This window comes from Falco peregrinus, chromosome 7 (assembly GCF_023634155.1).
Source record: "Falco peregrinus isolate bFalPer1 chromosome 7, bFalPer1.pri, whole genome shotgun sequence".
NCBI classification, from domain to species: domain Eukaryota; kingdom Metazoa; phylum Chordata; class Aves; order Falconiformes; family Falconidae; genus Falco; species Falco peregrinus.
The window spans coordinates 39,797,518-39,818,861 of record NC_073727.1 but is presented as its reverse complement, the minus strand read 5'-3'; the positions used below and the strand labels follow the sequence as shown (position 1 = coordinate 39,818,861).

Sequence of the window (21,344 nt, the reverse complement as noted above, 5' to 3'; positions counted from 1 at the left end):
CCTTGCATTTTCACAAGTCTACATGCTGTACTTCGATATATGACTGTATCTTTAACTGTTATAGAGGTAATGAGGTTTTCTATGCTATTTACACGACACACATCACACTGATGTGCAGTCAGCCATGGATAATATTTATGACATATTAGTTAATGTGCATTAATCACTTTTTAGAGGCAAATAATTTGGTCATGAATTTTCAAAAAAGCGTAAAAGACAAAAAAACGTGTATAGCCGTTTTTTTAGGTTTTAAATGGGTCATCTAAATGACATTTAGCAGTGCTTTAAAATGCTTTGACTTCTAAAAGGGGAACTTACATGTGAGATATGGGGGTAGCTGTTAGATTTTTAGAAGTAACAGAGAATTAGCACAACTCATAATCTACAAGGCAAGTTTCATCTTGCTACTAGTAAAATGGCCAAGTTCTAAGCCTCTAAACAAAAGTGAATTCCTAAAGAAAAGCTACCTAATGATAGTGGTGCTTCTGGGTCCCATTATGATACAGCACATGGTCATCATAAGGCTTTGTCTGGCAACGTGCACTTACACATTTTTTTCAGCTTTTGTCATTGTATATTTTTATAATCATTTATAAAGTTTCAATTTTAAGCAGCTTCCACTCTGAAATATTTATGAGACCGCAAGATCAGTTTGATCTCTGCATGCTCTGTGGTACTTATTTGTATTCATGTTAAAAGATCACCACCAGAAATGTGGTACACTTGACAGGTTCAGAGCAACTTGGAATGAAAAAGAGGTGTCTCATGTGATTTAATGATGGAGCTGTGTAAAGACATAATAGCTGTTGCCAATAGCAATGTCTGTTCCTGCATAAACCGTTGTGATCTTTCATTTTCATGAGCAGATTTGCTTTTTCTGAAGCTCAGTACTTTAAAATAAAACAACAAAACCACACAAAAAACCCACAAAGACCAAATTAAAGCAAGGATTCTGTTCACTTGTGGAATTAGAGCTGCCCTCACCAGATCTGAAATGGGCTCAGGAAGTCAAAATTCCTTTTAAAACCTGCAGTGCTGTGTAATCGATATGTGTGTCTAAAGCCTTACTGTGACACCATGCTGTATCTTCCTTCAGTGTAAACATTCATTGTAGGACCAAGCTAACATCATTTATTAATGCCTTTTTTTCCATTTCTACAATAAAACTAGTGGAAGAAAATGCATGATGTCAGCGTGCTTGAAAGTAATGTTGCTTTGCTTGTTCTACCATGTATTAGGGGAGAATTTCGACCGCCAAGCCAGCATTCGGCGGTCTCTAATTTACACAGACACGGTGGTAAGACGGCCGAAGAAAGTCAAAAGGAGAAAGACTATTACAGGAATCCCTGACAACATACAAAAGGAGCTAGGTATGGCTCATCAGAACTGTATTCCACCCACTGTTCATTGTCACCACTTATCATTACTCAACTAATAACATTACCAGTGCTCATGAAACCAATACAGTCTGATAGCCTGTTACAGTTCCAAATACATGTGTGCCTCCTTGCCACCTTGTGCATCAGGAAATTAGGACCTTTTATCTGTTGACTTCCCTCTGTTGAAGGGAACCGGGTATTTGGAAAATGGTGTACTGGAAATCTGCAGGGATATAAGGTTTCTGCTCTCTATTGCTTTCCTGGAGATTTGGTCTACTCCCCCAGAATGTTCACTGAAGCAAAACTGAAGTGAGCAGGCATTTTGGCTTGCAAGTAATTACTCAGTGGAGTAAATTGGTTCATGGATGCCTTCCTGAATTTGCCAAGAGTTGCATCAACAGTGAAAAACCTGTACATTTTTCGGTTCAGTTTAGATCGTAATTGGTGGCCCTTGAAGTATCAGTGTTATTTGATTGGACATAATTTACATGGGCTTATTAGCTATTGCATTTATTCCAAAGGAAAAATGCCTGCTTGGTCACGTTTACACTACCTTAGGCTGTCCTCGTTCACAGTTAGTAGCACATGTGATACTCAAAGCTGATGAAGCAGTCTGAATTTTGGCAGACATTTCAGACACTTTTTGCAGAACTCTCTGATTTAAATCTGATCATTCTTACTTTTTAAAAAGATGTTTCAGTTTTTCCCAAATGATAGCTTCATAGATAAAGTTATGCTCCCCCTCCCCCTTTTTCTGCAGTAGAGGGAGAAAGTCTTTTAAAATAGTCTTGCAGAACACAATTTTAGGTGCTTTACATGTGGAATCATCTCATATATTGATAATTTCAGAAAGTTTTACTACCTTGGTTTTTGCGTCTTCTTTTAAATTATATTTTCAATTCTTGGTTCTTTGTCTAGATTTTTCAGAAACAGAAGCAAAAATAGGTAACTTCTCTGGATGGGTTTGAAATGAGCTAGAGGGTCAGGCATATAGAAAGCCAAGAAACAAGCAAGTATAGGAAGAACAGATTGTGAGTGGAACTGTGCTCCTTCAGCATCTGTAATGAAACAGTGCCCTGCCATGGGAATCCTCTGCCACAAGAAAGAACATTCAATTTCCCTAACCCTGTTAGGACAGCTAAAGTTAGGCAGTTTTACATTTCGTTACTTCTGAATCTCACCTAACAATTTTATTTCAGACTGTGGCTCTGAGATTTCTCCAAAGCTCTCTTTGTCTGTTTCTTCTTGTGGGATGGATGCCTGCCGTAGGGAACCCCTCATAGTGTGGGTTCCCTTTCTCCCTCTTCGCTGTCCACAGTGGGCCTTGCCACCTGGCAGGAGACACTTTCCAGACCTGGAGTCCTCCTGGAGATCAGAATTTTAATTTATTATTTCCTGAGAGAGAACAACACATTTATCAGCCTTGAAAGTACATTTGTTCTAAGCAAACAAAGATCAAAGCTGGAAACAAAGCTACATAGAACTTAATATTGAATTATTCCCTTCTCCTTTTTTAGGTCTCTCTAAGGCTAATCCCTCAGATTCCATGTTTGCAGCTGGTTAGAGAAATAGCAGAGATAACCTTCATCCTCTCTCATCTGTTCAAGGGGGATACTTTGTGCATTCCCTTCTTCCATTTTAAACTAAATCACTTTTCTCTCTGTCTAGAGCTGAGATGAAATTACTTGTGCTCCTTAAAAACGCTTGTTAACGAATTTAAATTAACTTAAATGAAAAACTGATACAGAAAATCACTTAAACTGTTCATTTTTAGGGTTGTTACAGTGGTCTTGAACCTAGCATGTTATTCTGAAAATGACATACGTACCAAGGTCCTAGTTTTCAACAGAGGTTATCTTTGGCACATGTAGGACCTACCTCAACGCCAGATAGTGGAGAAAAACAGAGCAAAGCAGAATATGTTGTCCCACACTACTGTGTCACTTGCTGGAGTTCTCGGCGCTTCTTCGGGCACATGGATTTTGAAATGGGTGCCAACAGTACTTGGGTGGATGTGCAAAGAATGCTTCCTGCCAGCAGTGTTTCCAAAACTTTGAGGTTATGTTTGTGACTACTTCAGACAGATGTTTAATGATTTAAAAGATCGGCTGTAGTTTACCTGGTGGAATAAACTGAGAATGCATTTGGCATCTCTCTTAAAAAGAATTCTTCAATTAATATCTTAAAAGAAGTTTCTCACTTTCGCCACTTTGTTTGCTAAGGGTGACAGGTTTTATGGTCTTGATTTTGGTCTTTCGTCTCTGTGCTGAGCACATTTCATGTTACACTGCTTGATGGTTTTCCTCGGCTCCTGTTTTAAGTTGCAGAAATTTCAGGGCTGATGGTATCTCACTGTAGGGGCTCTCTCTGGACAGTTCCCTGGCCCATAACCGGCAGGCACATAGGGCTTCAGCCATCTGCCCTATGACGGAAGTTATCTAAAGAAGCTTCATGCATGTGGTGGTTGTATGTCATCCAGACGGCAAAATGTATGCCAGGAAAACTCTCTGATGGCAGTATCCGTCCTGTTAGAATATTGCTTTCCATCACTAGAAACTAAGTATGCTTGAAAAGAGAACAGTTATCAGTGTCTTCATCTCATAGATGGGGAAACCAGGCATGCTGCAGTGAAGTGACTTAGCCAGAGTTACCCACCAGGTTGCTGGCAAGGCTGGGAAAAATTAAGACTCCCCCATCCTTGTTCAGTGCTCTTTCTGCCTTTTCTCCCATGTCACTCCCCAAATACTTCTATAGCCATCCGTTCCCTGTTTCTCTTACACTGTCCCAAAACAAACAACGTTGTTTTAAAACATTCCACAGTTCATTTGATCAGAACAAGGATCCGGACTAAACTCCAAGTCAAGCAATTGCACTGTGCCTATTGACATTCTCCCTGTGGTTTCAGCTGAATAAATCTCTTTGTTTCTCCCCTACAGCATTGCTGCAAATGGCTATAATATTTACACAAAAATTAAAATCCCTTGGTACACCAAAGTTGCTATGCGCAGGCTAAATAACCAACACACAGAGCAGATTCTTGTTACCTCTTGTTTATCCTTCAGAAGGAAGCAGAAACTTGAGAGAACCTCAAAGCTTCAACCAGGCTTGAACTATTTTCATTTCTTGCGAGAGAGCCTGGAAGAGCTTCTGCCAGGCCAAGCTGCTGGGATTCTCCCCCAGCTGCTTTGGCTCCTTTAGAACAAAAAAGACCAAACAGAAGAGGAAGCCTGTGCTGATTGCTGGCCCGAGCTCAGCAGCAGTGGTGCCCTTGTAGAATTTAGTCAAATGTATTGAAAGGAATCATGAACTGCACCCATGAGGCATGTGCTTAAAGTATCTTTAAACATTCCTACTTTTGAGCGTTGTAATACTGCTGTGTTTTCACAGATGTCTTCCAGCAACCAGTCTCTCTGCATAGACTTCTGCATAAAAAATGCTCTGTAAATAAAATGTGATCTGATAGATGGGATTCTGAGACAGAGTAAGAGTATGAGATGCCTACCAGTTTAGAGATGCAGTTATTTTCTGGATAGTTATTTTTTAACAGCAGGACCCTCTCAGTACTATTTAGCAGAGTGACGCCAAAGTAAGAGGAGAAGGCAAAGCATTCTTCTCTCTGCCAAACACAGCAGTGAAAAAATTAGTTTTGCATACTTCTGACTTGCCTTAATTGTCTTTCAGAACATAAATATATATACATTTAATGGAGTCAGTGTTGGATCAAAACTGCAGAAAGGGCAGGAAACTTTGAGATGATGGTTTTTTTCCAGTTTCTGTGCTCTCAGTTTCTCTGCTTTGTGTTGCCATTATCCATGGCCTCTAGCTGTTTTCTTCAGATGGTACCCTATATGTAAATCGGTATGGTCCCCTCAGGCAAGAAGATGATTCCCAAACAAATTTGGTAGAGGTGAGCAGCTTTTCTGGGAGAACCTGTCACAGGACTTGCTCATTTCTTGGCTGTAGGTTCTCTTCAGCTTCCTTCACACATTCCAGCTCTTCAGATGAAATAAAGAGAGAGAAATGCCATCATGCCTCCATGGTTCCTTCTCTGTGTCAGTGCTCTAGGATCTGGCTGAGAGGAACTTTCTTTTAGTGAAGGTGCCAAGTTACTTGGTTGTGAGTATTTCTCCAGAGCTCTGCAGTCCCAGGCACTGATGGACAGCTTCTGGTGTCCCAGACTCCTTCCCTGTCTTGCAGGAGGAGCAAGTCCCAGACCGAGTATCAGTTCCACCACAGTTCATCTTCCAAATAAACATACCTCACAAAAGCAGGGGAGAGGAAATCATCTTCAAGTTTTCCACCTTTTGATTTCTCCTCCTTCTGCCAGGCATTTTGCTTTTCTTTAATCAAACAGAAAATCTCTGTCCAATTTGGGTCTTCAAAACAGTCTTCTAATTTTATGCTTTGCATGTACCTTCCTTGAATTATTTCAGTACTTTTTTCCACCTTAAGGCACAATTCATGGTCTTTATGGCTCTGTCATCCTACCCCCCCCTGCCCCCTCCCCATCTACTTCTTTTTAAAATTCCTAACCAGAGGGTTCAGAGAGTTCAGAATGACCTCATATGCTTTTCTTCAGCTTATTTCCCTGCCTCCCATTTTCAGTAGCTCACAACGAGTTGTCACCTATAGGGCCTCTTGTCAGTCATTAGGATGGATATGACTGACTCCTGAACTGTCAGTTGCTCATTTGCTTTCTTGTGGCACAGCACAGACCCCCTGTTGGTACCAGCTGGTGTCCCAGGTATCATTTGGGACTGCTGAAGCTTCTCTTTTAACGTGCCTTAGAGGAAACAATTCCATCTTAGCAACATGGGGGCACGTAAGTTCTGATCTTTGGAACTCAGCTGTTCTGTTGAAGACTCCTCGTAACTGATATTCTTTTCCAATTAGTCCCTTCAGCACTAGCAGTCATTCAGGTTATAGGTCCTACAGGTAAGAGTCCCAGATATCCAGTGGCCCTACAGAAGTACCACGCAAATACCCAGCTGTTCAAGTCAAGTAATTCTGCACCTGCTTCAAATTGCAACTTTAACAGTCTTCGGAGAGAATAGTTCTCTTCCAGAGTTATTGTGCCTTTTAACCAATACTTGTTTTATAGCTGTAGTTTCTCAACATTGTACATTTCCAGCACTATTCATCTAGAGATCAGAGTGTTACAAAGTATATATCATCTGCTTTTTGATAATAGGGGATGAAAGACAGAGATGTCAGGTATATAATCCTTCACCAGAGGCTGTTCAGTTAGTGAAATGAACAGAATCAAGAATGAAATTCCCTGTATTTTCATCAAAGATCTTCCTTTCAGGGTGGCAGTGATACAAGGATTGAGGATATTTTTTAGCTGGCAGTACTGAAAGGTATCACAGGATTCCTTGCAATATTTTTCTCCCTTCTGAGAGATTACAGGTGCTTCATGGAGCACAGTGAAAATCCCTTAACATTACCATAAGCCCAATGTACTTGTCTGTTTCTTCTTGAATGTCTATTGAAAATAATTTGGTGTGTAAGTACTAGGGTAAAACAGATGAACAGTCTCTGGGTTTTTTTGTAACACTGGAAGTTGTGGTGCCTGCACAGTGACTTGGCCAGGTCATCAGGTTTGGAATAGGATTGCTAGGTGGGGCATGAGAACATGAGTGCAGTAAATCTTAGGAATGTGCCTGTGGCACAAGAGACAAGTGCTTGTAGTAGAAATGGTTAGTCAGAAGAAATCTGGGAAGAGAGATTACTTCTGTATACTAGTTGAAACAAGAATGTTCTTTGTGATACCAACACACATACTTTTTATCTTCTCAAACCCTCAGTTTCTATGCTTATTTCAATACAGAGGACCTTTCTGCTGATTTTCTGCAGCAAGCTGCTGGTGGCACCAGATCAGCCTGAGAGTCACAGGGGAGATAGGAGGTCTTCTAGTAGGTAGTACTTGGCCCTAGGGCTTACATGCAGACACTTCCTTTTTTCCATCAAATTTGCAGTCAGTCTCAATCCCTGTCATGTCTAATGAGCAACACCAGTAACTACCAGAGACAGGGAAAACTGGTGTAACCTGTATATGCATATCTCGGATCAAGCACTTGGAGCTAAGGTATGCATTTGAACCTCTTCTCTGTGCTTCCATGCAAGACTTGTTACATATGTTCCATGTTTCACTTGTTCCAGATACTGGGTGTTCTTCACTTGGTGCTGGAGTCTACCCTGAACATGTGCATTAGGGAAGAGCTTTTGCCCTAAGAGGTCTTTTCAGCAAGAAGTAGGGTAATAAGGAAGGAAGGGGTGTAGGTAGAGGTCTCCTGTGTTGGACGTAGCACTGGCTGTAGGGCTGCTGGACACATGATAATATAAAATGCAGACAAGATGATTATTAATTACTTTCAGCCACATTTATCATACCACCAAATTGCAGCCACTTCTGACTTCATAGCATTCAGCATCTGTAACCTGATGTGCAATTCTGCAATATTTTTTGCTGCTGTCTGCTCAGACATCACCCCTGCAACTAGATGGACTTGCGGATGGTTGTCTTTAAAAGTTCTGGTTCAGTTCCAGAATTTTGGTGTTGCAGAAATCTTGTAACTTGTGTAACTACTGTTTATAAGTAGAGGTCTTCTGAAAGATTTAGCATTTTCAACATAATAGTCAATTAAATGTTTGAGCTGTCCCTTAGAATTGGATCAGTCATTTTCTAGCTGCAGTAGCAACAAAGGTAGTTTGATTGTAAGGATTTTTGAAAACCCTTGCTTTTCAGTGTTACTCTGGAAATGAGTGTGGGTTTTTCAGTGCATTTGTAAATTGCAAACAAAATACTCCTCGCTACCCTCCTCTGAATTCCACCAAAATCTGAAAACCCTCAACATTTTAACAGAATGCCTGAGCCTTAAATTTTCCTTTGGGTTTTTTTTTTTGAACCGTTTTCCCTACAGATTTCTGTTGTCCCTCTTTGGGAAATGGAACTATAAAAAGAGAAATTGCTGTGTTGTAAAGGGCAAGTAAATCCTCACAGCTTTGCATGAGATTGTGCGTACATGTAAAGCCATAAACAAAGCTGAATTAATTTCAGAATATGCTACATTTCTACAAAAAAATCTAAAACCTCGAAGTTATGTTCTTGTGATAGCAACAGCCATGAAAAGTCCCTTCCCTGACCATATCACATACAATAACTGAAGGATGTAGCCCTGCAGTTCATAGTTTTGAGACTGGGCTGTCTTGCCCCCTCTGAACCCTGTATTTGTTTGGGCTCTGAACAATTCTAATGAGAGACCTCACACTGGTGCGAAGACCTGCCCTGACAGGCTTCCTTGCAGTATCGAGGTTGTGACGGTTTACTGCTGCTGAGACAATTTACGAAGTTTCCCTGAGCATATTGGACTGGACCCTGAGTTCCATCTGTACTACTGACAAACAGGGTTAGCACTGACACTCCGCAGCGTCCTGCGGTTGTTCATGCTGCCCCTCTTGCTGGCATTACTCCTCCAGCCCTGCTCGGCCTGGGCCAAGCCAGCAGTCCCCCAGGCTCTGTCTGGACGTGGGTGCCAGGGGATGGGGCAGGAGCTGCTCCCCCGGGCGTTTTGGTACAACTGCCCTTGGCCTCTTCTATTTAGTGGTGTTGATATATTACCAAAGTTTAATTCTGTATTTCAGACATTGCTGTGCATTGGCTATAAACAGCATGTCCCAGTAATGCATTCTAACACTCCTGGTTTGAGAAGGAGGAGAGGGGAGGTTAGCGAATCCAGTGTTGTTCCACTTTGCCGTTTACCTTCTTCCCTAGCAGTAATGTTTTAAACAAGCATAGACCATCCACCTGCATTACGCTGCTTGTGAAATAGAGTGCGTTTAGCTTCATTTGTGAACACAAACATACTGCATACTGAAATGAGGTGCTCTCAGCCACAGGTCAGTATGTGACAGTATTACACACTTGCTGTAGTGTTTACAGCTTCGTTCTCCACCAGCCCCATCCTTCTGTCTCGTGCGTGCGTGTGTGTGTTTGCATGCATGTATCTGTTTCACAGTGGCAGAAGAAGAAAAATATCCTCTCTCTTTGGTTATTTCTAATGTAGTACACAAATTTTTATTACTGGATATTTTAAATTAGCTAACAGTTGTCATCAGTGGTGTCATGGTTGGAGAAATATTCATAATGTCTACTTTGATGGCTTTCTCTCGCTTAACCAAAGGGGAACACTGATTCTATAGAAAAAATACTCATGGAAAGCAAAATTAAATTATTTTTCTTACTGTACAGTTCCTAATAACTGTATCCAGAATATGCAAATACCTGTCTTGGTTGGCTGCAGTAGTCCATCTGTTCTGACAGTAACTCATATTACATTATCAAAGAGGTTTGCCAGCATTCAACTATCTAGCTTTGCTGCAAACCTACCAGAAGCAGAAAGAGGCTACATTTTCATGAGAGCAAGAGAATCTACACAAAGCAAACTAAACAGGCTTCAAGCTGCTAAAAGACTACTTATGTGCCTGGGGAAAAGAAGTAAACAATCTTTTTGTGTGTGCTGCTTTCAATGTAGCCTTTTCAGAGCCCTCTTTTCCTTATCCTAAAACGCCTCTTTTGCCTGCCAAGAGTAAGGATAATTAAATGTCCTTTAAGTGGTGTTTAAAGCAGCATGATAAGAATACCTATCCTCCTGATCCAGTTCCATATAGTAAATCTGAAAGGAGAACAGTCCTGTTGGGCGTGCTACTTCATCGCTCCTGAGACTAGCTTAGGCGGAGACTTGAAATAACCCATTTTCCCCCACAGTGACATGTGCAGCATCCTTACAAGCATCTCCAGCAGCACGCCTGCCTCTCGTGTCTGCTATTTATACAGTAATGCAACTGAATTGAAAAGCAACAGCCTTACACAGACTAATTTTAAAGCAGTGCTCTGGTTTGTGATTTTAAAAGACAGCTACCCATAAAAATGTAAATTTAAAAGAGCCCTACAGACCTTTCTACTGACACGGTGGTAACTATATTTTGAACTAAAACTGTTTTTTCCATTGTCCTCAAAGGGTTTTTTTAATGCAAATATATGATTATTACATCTTTTTTTAAAAAAAAAAAGTACAGTTATTTTTTTATTTCCTGATGGTGCTAAGGATGAGATGACCATCTTTTTCTTTTCCCCGCTTTTTAAGAGTTTTTCCTTTATGATAAATAGAGAGTAGTTGTATGGAGAAATGTTACTTAATGGTTTTCTTTGCAGTGTTGGAAAATATCTTTGTATAAATGCTCTTATAGCATATGTATTATTTGTGGTAAAACAATGCATGTTTCAGTATGTTAGCCTACTTTCAGACGAACTGCAAGACTTGGACAGCTATCAGTGTCTGCTGACAGTTTTTTTCTGAAGTGTAATGCTTCTAAAAAGTAGATCTGATTATTCACATTAGGCTCCAGATTTCCTTCCCCTTTTCTTTATTGCATGAGGCATTAGCATGGAGACACACTTCACGTTTCTCAGGCTTTTGTCTGTTCCCGCTGCTTTGTCTACTGGAAGTCAAACAGTGCTAGTTCGTTTCTGACATAACTGATTACTATGGAAATTATTACTATGTCATAAACAGAGGATTTCATGTGTCGAATGTGCGGCAGGAATGCAGACGATTCTTAAGCAGAAGGTTCCAGTAATAAGGAAAAAGGGAAGAGAAATACAGAAAACACATGATGCCTGTGCAAAATCCATTGTCGCAGATTCTTTTTCAGAAAGCATAACCTGCACGAGTATGGGGATCAAGCAGTTTGCTGGGGTTTTTTGTTTTTAAATGAGTAAGAAGATAAATGTGAATCTGTGCTTCAAGAAATAATTATTTTATTTTGACTTCAGCAGTTGGCACTGGCCAAAGTGATTTCCGAGGGCATTCGATGTATGTCCCAGATCAGTGTTCCACGCTAGGCAGACTAGACAGCTATCGCTCAGCTATGCAGCGCTCTGAAACCAAGGACACCAGCTGCCAAACAGAGGAAGTTAAAGTTGTGCCCCCTTCAATGAGAAGAATACGAGCGCAGAAAGGACAAGGAATTGCAGCCCAGATGTCTCAGTTCTCCAGCTCATCTGGAAATATGTCAGTGATGAGTGATTCTGCTGCAGTCATATTTGCTTCTCGCCAAAACAGCGATATAGGTTTTCACAGCTTGCCTCGGGCAGGTGCGAGAGTGTCTCTTCAGTCCCTAGAGCAGACACAGAGCATATCTAGGCAGACAGAAGACGTCGCTGGAAGTTTACCCCACCAGATAAGTAAATTGCAGGTGGATGATAGTGTTGTGCATTTGAGGAACAATCCTACAACAGGGACCCTGTCAAGGCCGAAGTCTCAGGAGGTGAGAAGCTATGATAGCGAAAAGTCTGCAAGCCCAGCATGTGTGGTCTCTCCTCATGCCACCTACTCCACGAGCATCATACCCAATGCAACACTGTCATCCTCCTCAGAAGTTATCGTGATTCATGCTGCCCAGAGTGTTGGATCCTTGGATAGTAAAATTACCAGCTCTGCTGCCTACCCAAAGCCGAGAGACAATCCTGTTGCCAGCAGTGCAGTAAGTGGGAAGGAAGATCACCATTCTTCCAGTGGTAACTGGAGTGAGAGTAGCTCCACACGTCACTCGCAGACTTCAGATACCATCCCATCTAACACTGTCATGATGCTTTCTCTCGGTGATTCTGCTGTCTGCCTTAGCACTCCTGGAAATGCAGAGGCTGGGTCTCAGAGCGTGAGCTACAGCTGTAGGAACAATCTTGCTTTACCGAACCCTTCCCAGGACAGCGATGGTAGGAGTGAATCTAGCTGTTCAGGGGAGCGAGCACAAGCAGCAGTGAACAGCACAGAGCATTGGCTGTTCAAGTCCACAGAAGACGGTGAGACTTCTTCACGCAAGGTGGTTTGTACCACACCAGGCTGTGCAACTCCGGGTAGCAACCTGAGCAGCAGCAGCCTGGAGAGGACTTCGGTCAGGGACGATTCTACCTCTCTGTATTCTGTGGACCACGATGGTTATTACAGTTCCATGCATATGGACTCCGGACTGAAGTCAGACATGCCATGCAATAGTGCTAATGGTTTTGGCAACCCCAGAGACGGCGTGGTAAATGTTTTTGAAGGAAAGGAGAAGAAACGTCAGGATGATCAGTCAGGCCAAGGTGACAAATCCCTTGTGAGAAACATCTCTCTGAAAAAGGCAAAAAAGCCGCCTTTGCCACCATCCAGAACAGACTCACTCAGAAGGATGCCTAAGAAAAAAGCCCAGTCCAATGGACAGATACTTGATGAAACCCTCATTGCCACCCTCCAGCATTCTCTGCAGTTGAATCTCAAGTGCAAAAATGGCAGCTCCCCTTCCCAGAGCCCCTGCAGTGATTATGAGGATCCCTGGGTGTTGCGTTCCCGCAGCCAAAGCTCGGTCAGCGCAAGCAGCAGCATGATGTCCACCACTGCTGCAAACCTGTACTCCATCTGCACAGTCACTCCCTCTCAGAGTGAAACAAGTAGCATCAAGTCGGAGTATGCTGACCAGTGGGGTTACTACAGTGACTATGCTGCAGTGGCAGATGACCAGGTGAAGTCCTCAGTGGCCCATTCTGCCAGTACGTCATCTGCTCTCAGCGATTACAGCATCAGCCACTCCAGCGATGGCTCAAGGGCTTCTGTGCCGCAAGTGCCCAGTGGACTGGCCAAACCAAAGAGCACCTCTCCGGAGAAATCCCACCGAGTCACATCGCCATCGAGTGGGTACTCCAGCCAGTCCAATACACCCACTGCGCTTACTCCAGTGCCTGTGCTTTTAAAGTCTGCATCATCAGGAAATGGGAAATCCAAGCTGAAGCCTAAAGTGCCTGAAAGGAAGTCCTCTCTTCTGTCTTCAGTCTCCATGTCTTCGTCCTCCACTTCCCTTTCTTCAAATACATCTACTGAAGGGACCGTGAGCGTGAAGAAATTGGACCCCGCCCTGAGCTCTCCTCCAGATTCTAGTGCACCTCCTCCACCACCTCCTCTTCCAACACCTCCCCCACATTGCCCCGAACTTTCTCCTCCCCCTCCCCCCCCCCTCCTCCTGCAGCAGAAGTCATGGATCTGTCACCATTGCCAGCCTCTCCCACATTCCCCCCTCCTCCACCAGAAGCTGATGTAAGTTCTTCCTTTGCCCAGACTGTCCCATGGCTTCCGCAAGAAGCCTCCATCAGTTTGTTCTCTTACCCTGTTCCTCCTCCTTCTACTTTCCCCTTAGCTGTCCCACCACCAGCTCCACCTCTTGATCCCAAACTAACAAAAGGTGCAACAATGTACCCACAGTATTCTTTTAAGAAAGGCAGCCAGGAGGATTCTTGCTACAGTCCAGTGAAACAGCCACTCAACAAGCAAGACGCATCCAGACCTGTGATGCCCTTAGTAACTACCAAAGCGTTGCAAATGGTGCAGCTGAGGTCTGTGAAAAAAGCAACAGAAGGTGAACCATCACCTGAATCTGCTTCTAAAACCACCTCTCAGGAAAAGGGTACTGTAAATTCGTCATCGCAGTCTTCCCTAAAGCCATCTCTCTCACTCAGACTCAGTAGCAGCTTAGGCGAAGAGGAAATGAAAACTCAAGGCACTTCATTTAAAAGCTCAGTTCAGACACTGGCTCGGGGTTCTCCTCTCATTCTCTCTGGTTATGTACCTGTGCTTGACAGCGATCAACAGCCTGCGAGTGCAGTGGGTCTAAACGAGCCTTTCGAAGCCAACGCACAGGGGACAGCTACTGAAGACACACCTGAGTCTTCAGTGCAGAGTGAAGACCTCCATTCTGGCATGTCGCTTCAGGGGTCACCAGCATCTCCCGACAAGACTCAGGTCATATTGCCCAGCAAGAAACCACCTCCTATTTCAAAGAAACCCAAACTGTTCCTTGTTGTACCACCTCCACAGTTAGATCTTACAGTGGAGAAAACAGCTGAAGCGAGTGATACTGTCAGAAGCACATCAAGCCCAACTAAGAGAGACGCTGTGCTTGCACACTGCGAGGAGGCGAGAAATTGTCTTACAGATGGACTCAGTTCTAGCGAGATGGACTCTGGCAGCCTGGTTCCTGAGGGAGGAGCTGCTGGATTCACCTTCTCTGAGACAGTGGGAGCTAATGCCTTTGTGGTACAGCCTGCTGCATCACCAGTTCAAGAAGAACCCAGGCAGGAGGAGCAGTCTGCTTTTGATGAAGGAAGCAGTTCAGGCAGCAGCCAAGACAGTGGCAGTAACACTGAAGGGCATCTATCTCAAGAGAGCGAAAGTGGTGAGTCTCTTTTTCTCTGACTCTTCTTCAGATGCAGCGGTAGCTGTTTTAAAGAAGCCGGGGAGGGAGAACAGCAATCCTAGCATTCAGGTGGGGTTCTGTAGGGAAAAGAAACCTCTTACGATAGTTGTAACTAAAAGCCTAAAGAAAGTTGCAGGGATCTGATTAATACTTTATGAGATTTCTTATAATTCCTGCCTGACTTCTCATTATTGCAGACACGGAAAGAAAATTATGCTTTATTTAACTGTGTGTGCTAGGATTAAAACACAGGTAGCTTTGTTAATTTGGATTTTGTATTTTAGTGGAAACCATACAAGTTTTCTTTCAGTATTGTTCTCCGCCTGTCTGTGTGAGCAAGCATAAGCATTTTGTGCACTGCAGTTTCCTAAGCAAGCGTTGTTTGAAATCACAATGATGACAACGGTGCTCTCAGTTTCTCGGCTGCTTTGCCTTAGAGGCAGTGAGGGCCAGTGTCGGGATTATATGCCTGTTGGGTTCCCACGATGGACTGACAGTATTGTTCATTCTCTCTGCGTAGTGGAGGTGTTTGAATCAGATACAGCAAACAGTTCCTTCCTGCTGAGCAATAGTTATGGGGAAGAGACGGACGGAGTGGCAACACCAGCAAGACCAAGGACTACTGAGGATCTTTTTGCAGCCATTCACAGGTACTGCAGAAATTGCCCTTCCTATACTCCTGTCAGGTCCAGTACTTCTCTAAAAAACAATGTAACATTTTCTGTACTAAGACACCCAATTACAACAGTCATTGCTTTAACAGAAAGCACACATTTATGACCATTCTATTAAGGCTATATATAAAAAAGATGAAGAAACAAACGTGTATTTTATTGTTTTACAAATATATTTAATCCATTCTGAACTAAAAGCTACCAGATTAAATCAATATAGATTCTATTATAAATAACCTGCTCCTTAAAATACTGTTACATCTAATATTTATTGTACTGTTCTCGATCTGCCATATTAACTCTACTGTTGCTTTTTCTGTGTATCTTTTTGTTTTCATTCTCGTTCTTCTCCATCTCTTTTTACTCTCTTCGCTGCTTATATGGTGCAGTTTGGGACAGAGGCTCAACGCTAATGCTTCATGGCAAGCGTGGCTGAAACTGGCAAGTAACACAACATGTCAGTCATATGGCAAAACATATGGCAAACGCTGGATTATAGTTTGCCATAATCCAGCCTGAGGTCGGGTGTTTTGTGTCAAACGGGTTCATGAATGAAATGTGCAACACTGGCTCTATTATTAATGACATTATTCATTTCCCTTAAAAACGAAATCATCCTGAATAGGCAACTAGATTTTTGTGCTGTTCACGTTAGGTTCACAAAAAAAAAAGGAAGTGGAAAAAAAAGCTTAAAACCACAAAATGAAACGTGTGCACCATTTAAACAGTACACACAGAAGACCGTTACCACCACTCTCTGAACTACTGAGCCTGCTTTCAGACTAGGCTCGATGTAGCGGTAGTGCCATCTTGAGGCTTTGTCTTTTACTTCAGAATGTGGAGGGGCCATCTCTCACCTGGTCACAGAAGGTGCCTGGCAGTATCCGTGTGGGTTTATCCAGGTGTTTAGTCAGTTTGCGCATCTGTGCGTGAGTTCTGTGTCAGGAGTACTGAGGGATGGGGAAGAGCCTGTTGGGAGAAAGTGGCTGGGAGACTGCAGCACTTGGGAGAAAAATGCTGTTTTCTTATTTTGGAAACTTACCTTGCTTCAGATATTACAAAAATTACATACTTGTGGTACTAACTTCTTATAACTTACGGTTACCAGTTAGGACTGGACCTGTAGGAGCTGTTCTAAAAATGGTTGTTGCATTTATGTTGCGTGGTGCTCACTAGGACTGCGACAAATCTGGTTTTAGAATGAAATGTTCCGGCCAGTAGCCTTTCTCCATTATGTATGCAGATAGAGTGGATCTCTGTGTGTAGGCCCATACGTGTAATTCATGAGTTTATGGGGAAATGGACAATGGAACTGGATGTGACGTAGTTAAAACTGCTTGACACATTTGTTATTAAGACCTTGCTTTTGCTGGCTTTAGACTTGAACCACTATCTTCTTTGGCTGTTAATGAATAAAAAATGTTTTGGTTTTCTCCTCACTACTTCTAAAAGGCATTGTTTCAGCAATTGGCACTCTTGAATACGTGGAGTAAGACAAGAAATTTAGTGGCATGTGCGTTAAGGTCAGGAAGAACAAGTTTGAATATATACCCTCTCTCTGTCTGAAAAGCCACCAAAACCAAGTTTGGTTCTTAATTTTAAGTTTCTGCCATAATTCATCATGCTGAGAAAAGCTGGTTAGATGCTGACAGCAAACTGACTGCTCATTTGGGTTTTGGCAGCAGTACAGCCCCAGCACTGCTGTGTTTAAAGGTACCCATAGACAGCCAAAAACCCTAATGACGGGAAATCTTTTTCCCTGTAACCAACGCGCACACATGCTCACATCAAGACCTGCAGAGCATCCAAGCACCAAATCCACTTTCTGCCTGTGGTACTGACACACAGTTAAATCTAGACAAGGTTCTTAGGTTTGCCACTACTGAAGTCATCGTTCTATCCCTGTGCTCTCTTCTGGTGTCCATTCATCCTCAGGCTGAATGGATGTCGGTTCTTCCAGAAAGGCAGGTGGAGGCAGCAGCAGCTGGAAATGACAGCTGTTGCTGCTGCCTGGGGGTTATGATAAGTGATCTATGCATAAAACTTCACCACCTACGAGAGACAGGATCGCTCCAAAGTCTTGCCAGAGTTTATGGCAATGTCTGTTGCTACCACCAACTCAGCTGATAGATCCTGCTACTTTGTTTTCTGGGGTTTTTTATTATCATTGGGCTGCGATGCATAAAGATACTTGAGCTTGCCCTGGCAAAATCTCAAGGCCTTTAAGAAAGTACAGCTAAAGATCACATTAAGTAGAAAGCCATTCTACAAGGGAAACAGTCTGTACTGAACAAATGCTTGAGAAAAATTAATACCGAATTGCAGCATGATAATCTTGTATTTGTAACAAGTTACTGACTTGTTTTTGACTTTTGCCAATGTAATTCTAGTTTCCACTTCTTTCCAGTTCCATGATTGTTTCTTAATTTTGTTTTTGTTATCCCTGCACTTCACATTTAAATTAAAAAGCACTCCACCCTTTCATTTGGAAAAAATTAACTTTCATGTCAGGAAGTTGGGTCGCTCCTTCATTTAGCAGAAGAGTTGCAATGACAGAGCACCAACAGAACTGTGAATTTTGTCTGTGAATCTTAATAGAGGCTGGAAAACTCAGTTTTCACTATTCATTTAATACTTGGGTAGGGGATGGATTATTATTTTTTAAATAATTTAATCCAGAATGGTTACATGTGGCTCCCTTTATCTAAACTTCAGCAGCAGTGCACTTGCAATATCGTTTTCTAAAGGGAAGTACACTAAACTACACTTCTAATTTTCCAGAAGGCATCAAATGAAATAGTAAAACAAAACAGAAACCCGTAACATACTCCAGAACATATTTTCAATCAAGTCCCCAAACTAACAGACAAATGGCATTGGGTATGATCTTTACAATGCACTAGTCTTTGCAGCTGAATACTGACTACAGAAAACCTGACTCACTAAATTCGCTGAAGTGTTTTGGACATCAGTATTGCTGGTTTTAGTAGTTCTGTTGTTCCAGATTTGCAGAAAAAGAACAATAAACTAGCTGGCATCTCCAATACCTGCATTAATGCCTGCACAGTTTTGGTGGTGTTCTTATTGACTCTTTAGATTTAGATTACTTCTCCCTTATCCTTCTCTCTGCTTTAGCTTAATTCATTGTCATCCGTCTAAGCTGAGCTTAATTAGGGGAGGTAAAAAGTTTCATTTTTCGTTTGGTCCTCTTTTTTTTATTGTTTTTCAAACTCAGATCCAAAAGGAAAGTCCTTGGCCGTAAAGACTCTGAAGACGACCGTACCCGCAACCATTCTCCGTCGCCCCCCGTAACTCCCACTGGTGCTTCCCCAACCTTAGCTGCCCTCAGACAAGCCGGATCTATTCAGAGAAGCGTTCGCAAGAGCAGCACCAGCAATGACAACTTCAAAGCCCTGCTGCTGAAGAAAGGGAGTCGCTGTGACACCAGTTCCCGCATGTCCGCAGCAGAGATGTTGAAGAACACGGACCCCCGGTTCCACCGGGCAAAGACGGATGCCTCCCCCGACCTTTCCGACAGCCCTGCCAGCTGCTCACCCAGCAAGAGCAAACGGGCCCAGGAAGAGTGGGCCAAGAGCGAGGGCCTGATGCCAAGGAGCATGTCCTTCTCTGGCACTAGGTATGGCCGGTCACGAACACCCCCCTCGGCTGCCAGCAGCAAGTACAATGTCCGCAACCGCATCCAGAGCAGCCCCATGACTGTCATTAGTGAAGGAGACGGGGAAGTGGTGGAACAGTCAGAGGGCAGGGTCCGAAGGGCTTTGGAAGAGCAGCAAGAGAGGCAGCTCGATATGTTTAACAGTGATGAAATGGATATGAATGACTTTCCATATGCTGAGGAGGCAGGCTGCAAGGAGACCTTGGATCCAACCCATCTAGACTTAATTACTCAGCCAGGTACTTCAAGGAAGTATCTAAGCCCTTCAGCTGAAGAAAGCTAAAAGGCAGTGACAAAAGGGATTGGCTATTAGTCTAGAAAATGTCAGAGGACTAGATTCCAGAAGAAAGCCCAGACCAGGACAAGTTTACTTTGCTGAGCATTTATTCCATGAACTGCATGTGTGTGTTTAAATGCTAAAGCAGTGATAGTTCTGCATGGTTGGGTTGGGGTGGGGAGGACTTGCTTTGAATGAGTGGTCTGTGGCTTGAAGAAAGTCAACAGTTGGACTTTTTGTGCAAAGCCTTAGAAGTCCTCTTGGGGGGGGGTGGGGAGTTTTCTCAGAGCCTGTAGGGGTGTGAAGTTTTTCTTTTTCTTGAGACTGCAATTGTGCAAGCAAAATTTAGGAATAAGCCTGAAAAAGAGGAATGGGAAGGCTCCTGTGGTACAAGCTGGACATTTGCTTCAAAAGCATTGTAGTGGTGCAGCATAGTGCATTCGTTAAGCAGGGAGAGGCAGGATGAGGCACATTCACCTATGAGGAGGTAGCAGGGTTGGTTCTGGGGTTACATGGCTTATTACTGGGGTATGGCCCAGCGTTCAATGAAGCGTGTCCTGCTAAAGCAGTTAGGTCACCAGGTTATGAACTGGTCCAGGGTACTACTTTTTTTCCTGAGGGAAAATGAAATACGTAGTTAACGTGGAAAAGGGAGCCGAGTTTCACAACACACTACTAGCTGCTATGCAGCCACACACGTACACTTGGTGAAACACGCATTTCCAAGTGAATTGCTTCCTTGAACTAGAGTTATTCCCTTAGAGAACTGGAACAGTCAGATGTATGCAGAAGATGCGAGCAGAAAACAGAAAAGTGGGAGAGGAGTTAAGCAGTGCACTGCCAGACTTTGGAAGGGTTACGTTTCTGAATTAGAAAGCAAAATTTGACTTTGAGAACTTGCACTACAGAGCTGTAGGTGGAGCTTGTCTTTCAAAATTGAAACTTGGGGAGTTGTGTTTTGCCAGAAGTGTCTTCCATTTGTCAGAATGGGAAGATGATTACTTTTCATCACTTGAAATACAGATACTTGCTAACTTTTGGTTACCAAAGAATAAGTTACAGTTTCCTTTTTGATTTGCCTGCAGTATTTCTCTTCTTTTTTAACCTTAATAATTTAGTGAGGTTCATTTTTATTGTATATTTTACAGATAATAAAAACATTTAACGGTTTTCCAATTGTAAAGACAACCATTAATTAAAACAAATATTGGCTGAAGTTTTTGGTTCTTAGTAGGAATGAAGCTTTTAATTTTTAAAAAGAATTTTGCATCATTTGATGGCGTGCGCAGTTTTTGTATTGTTTGTAAATATTGAAAGTTGTTAAAATATCTTCTGATCTCCCTACCGTAGAATTTATACATTTTTAGATTGCTTTTAAGAAGAAAAAGCACTCTTTGTAGATTATTTATTTTAGAGAAATATGCTTGTAATCTCTTTCTTCAATCCTTTACTTGTTAGTAATGTAAATTTCAGGGGCCTTCATTTAACTCTTCCCTTCACAAGAGGGGAATAGTGATGAAAATGCTGTGACTTTGCTTCAATAAAGAAAAAGGCTGCCAGTTGCCATATTGTCTTTTGAGTTGGTGCAAATATCCTTCAAAAGGTATGTCCCACAGCATATGGCAACCCACTGAATGCCATAAACCATGCATCCACCTACTAATCTCCAGTTTTCGTCACAAAATTTACTAATTCACTTTAGAGGCAACTAAAGCGTACTTACATATCCATCCCATTTTGGCATCTCAATGCTGAGACTAAAAAAAATGAAATAATCCTAAGCTCTTTCCAGTACCATTTCTGAGTGTTTCTGCTACTTCTCTCTTACTTGCAACCTGTCCCAGAAAACTAAAATTCATGGAGAACCAGATTATAAGCAGAGTGAGTGAGAAGTGAAGTGGAGAAGGTGAATCCAGCTGCACTCACTGGAACAAGGGTGGGGATAAGTGGTGTGCAGCAAACTTTCTACCATTTTTGCATGCTAAATATATTTAAAGAACCATTGGATTTTTTTTAATTAGATGAAAACCTAATTGGATAAAGTAGATAAT

The 21,344-nt window shown here is 42.4% G+C and overlaps 1 protein-coding gene across 1 annotated transcript in view; it reads left to right on the top strand.

Annotated features, from left to right (window-relative positions):
* NHSL1 (NHS like 1) overlaps nt 1-20,857 on the top strand; it is a 182,130-nt gene extending 161,273 nt beyond the window's left edge. Inside the window, 5 exon segments of the mRNA XM_055810616.1 lie at nt 1,239-1,370; nt 11,215-13,415; nt 13,418-14,645; nt 15,187-15,316; nt 18,576-20,857. Of these exon segments, the coding sequence (XP_055666591.1) occupies nt 1,239-1,370; nt 11,215-13,415; nt 13,418-14,645; nt 15,187-15,316; nt 18,576-19,299 (4,415 nt within the window). The 3' untranslated portion in view covers nt 19,300-20,857.
* The last annotated feature ends 487 nt before the right edge of the window (nt 20,858-21,344 follow it).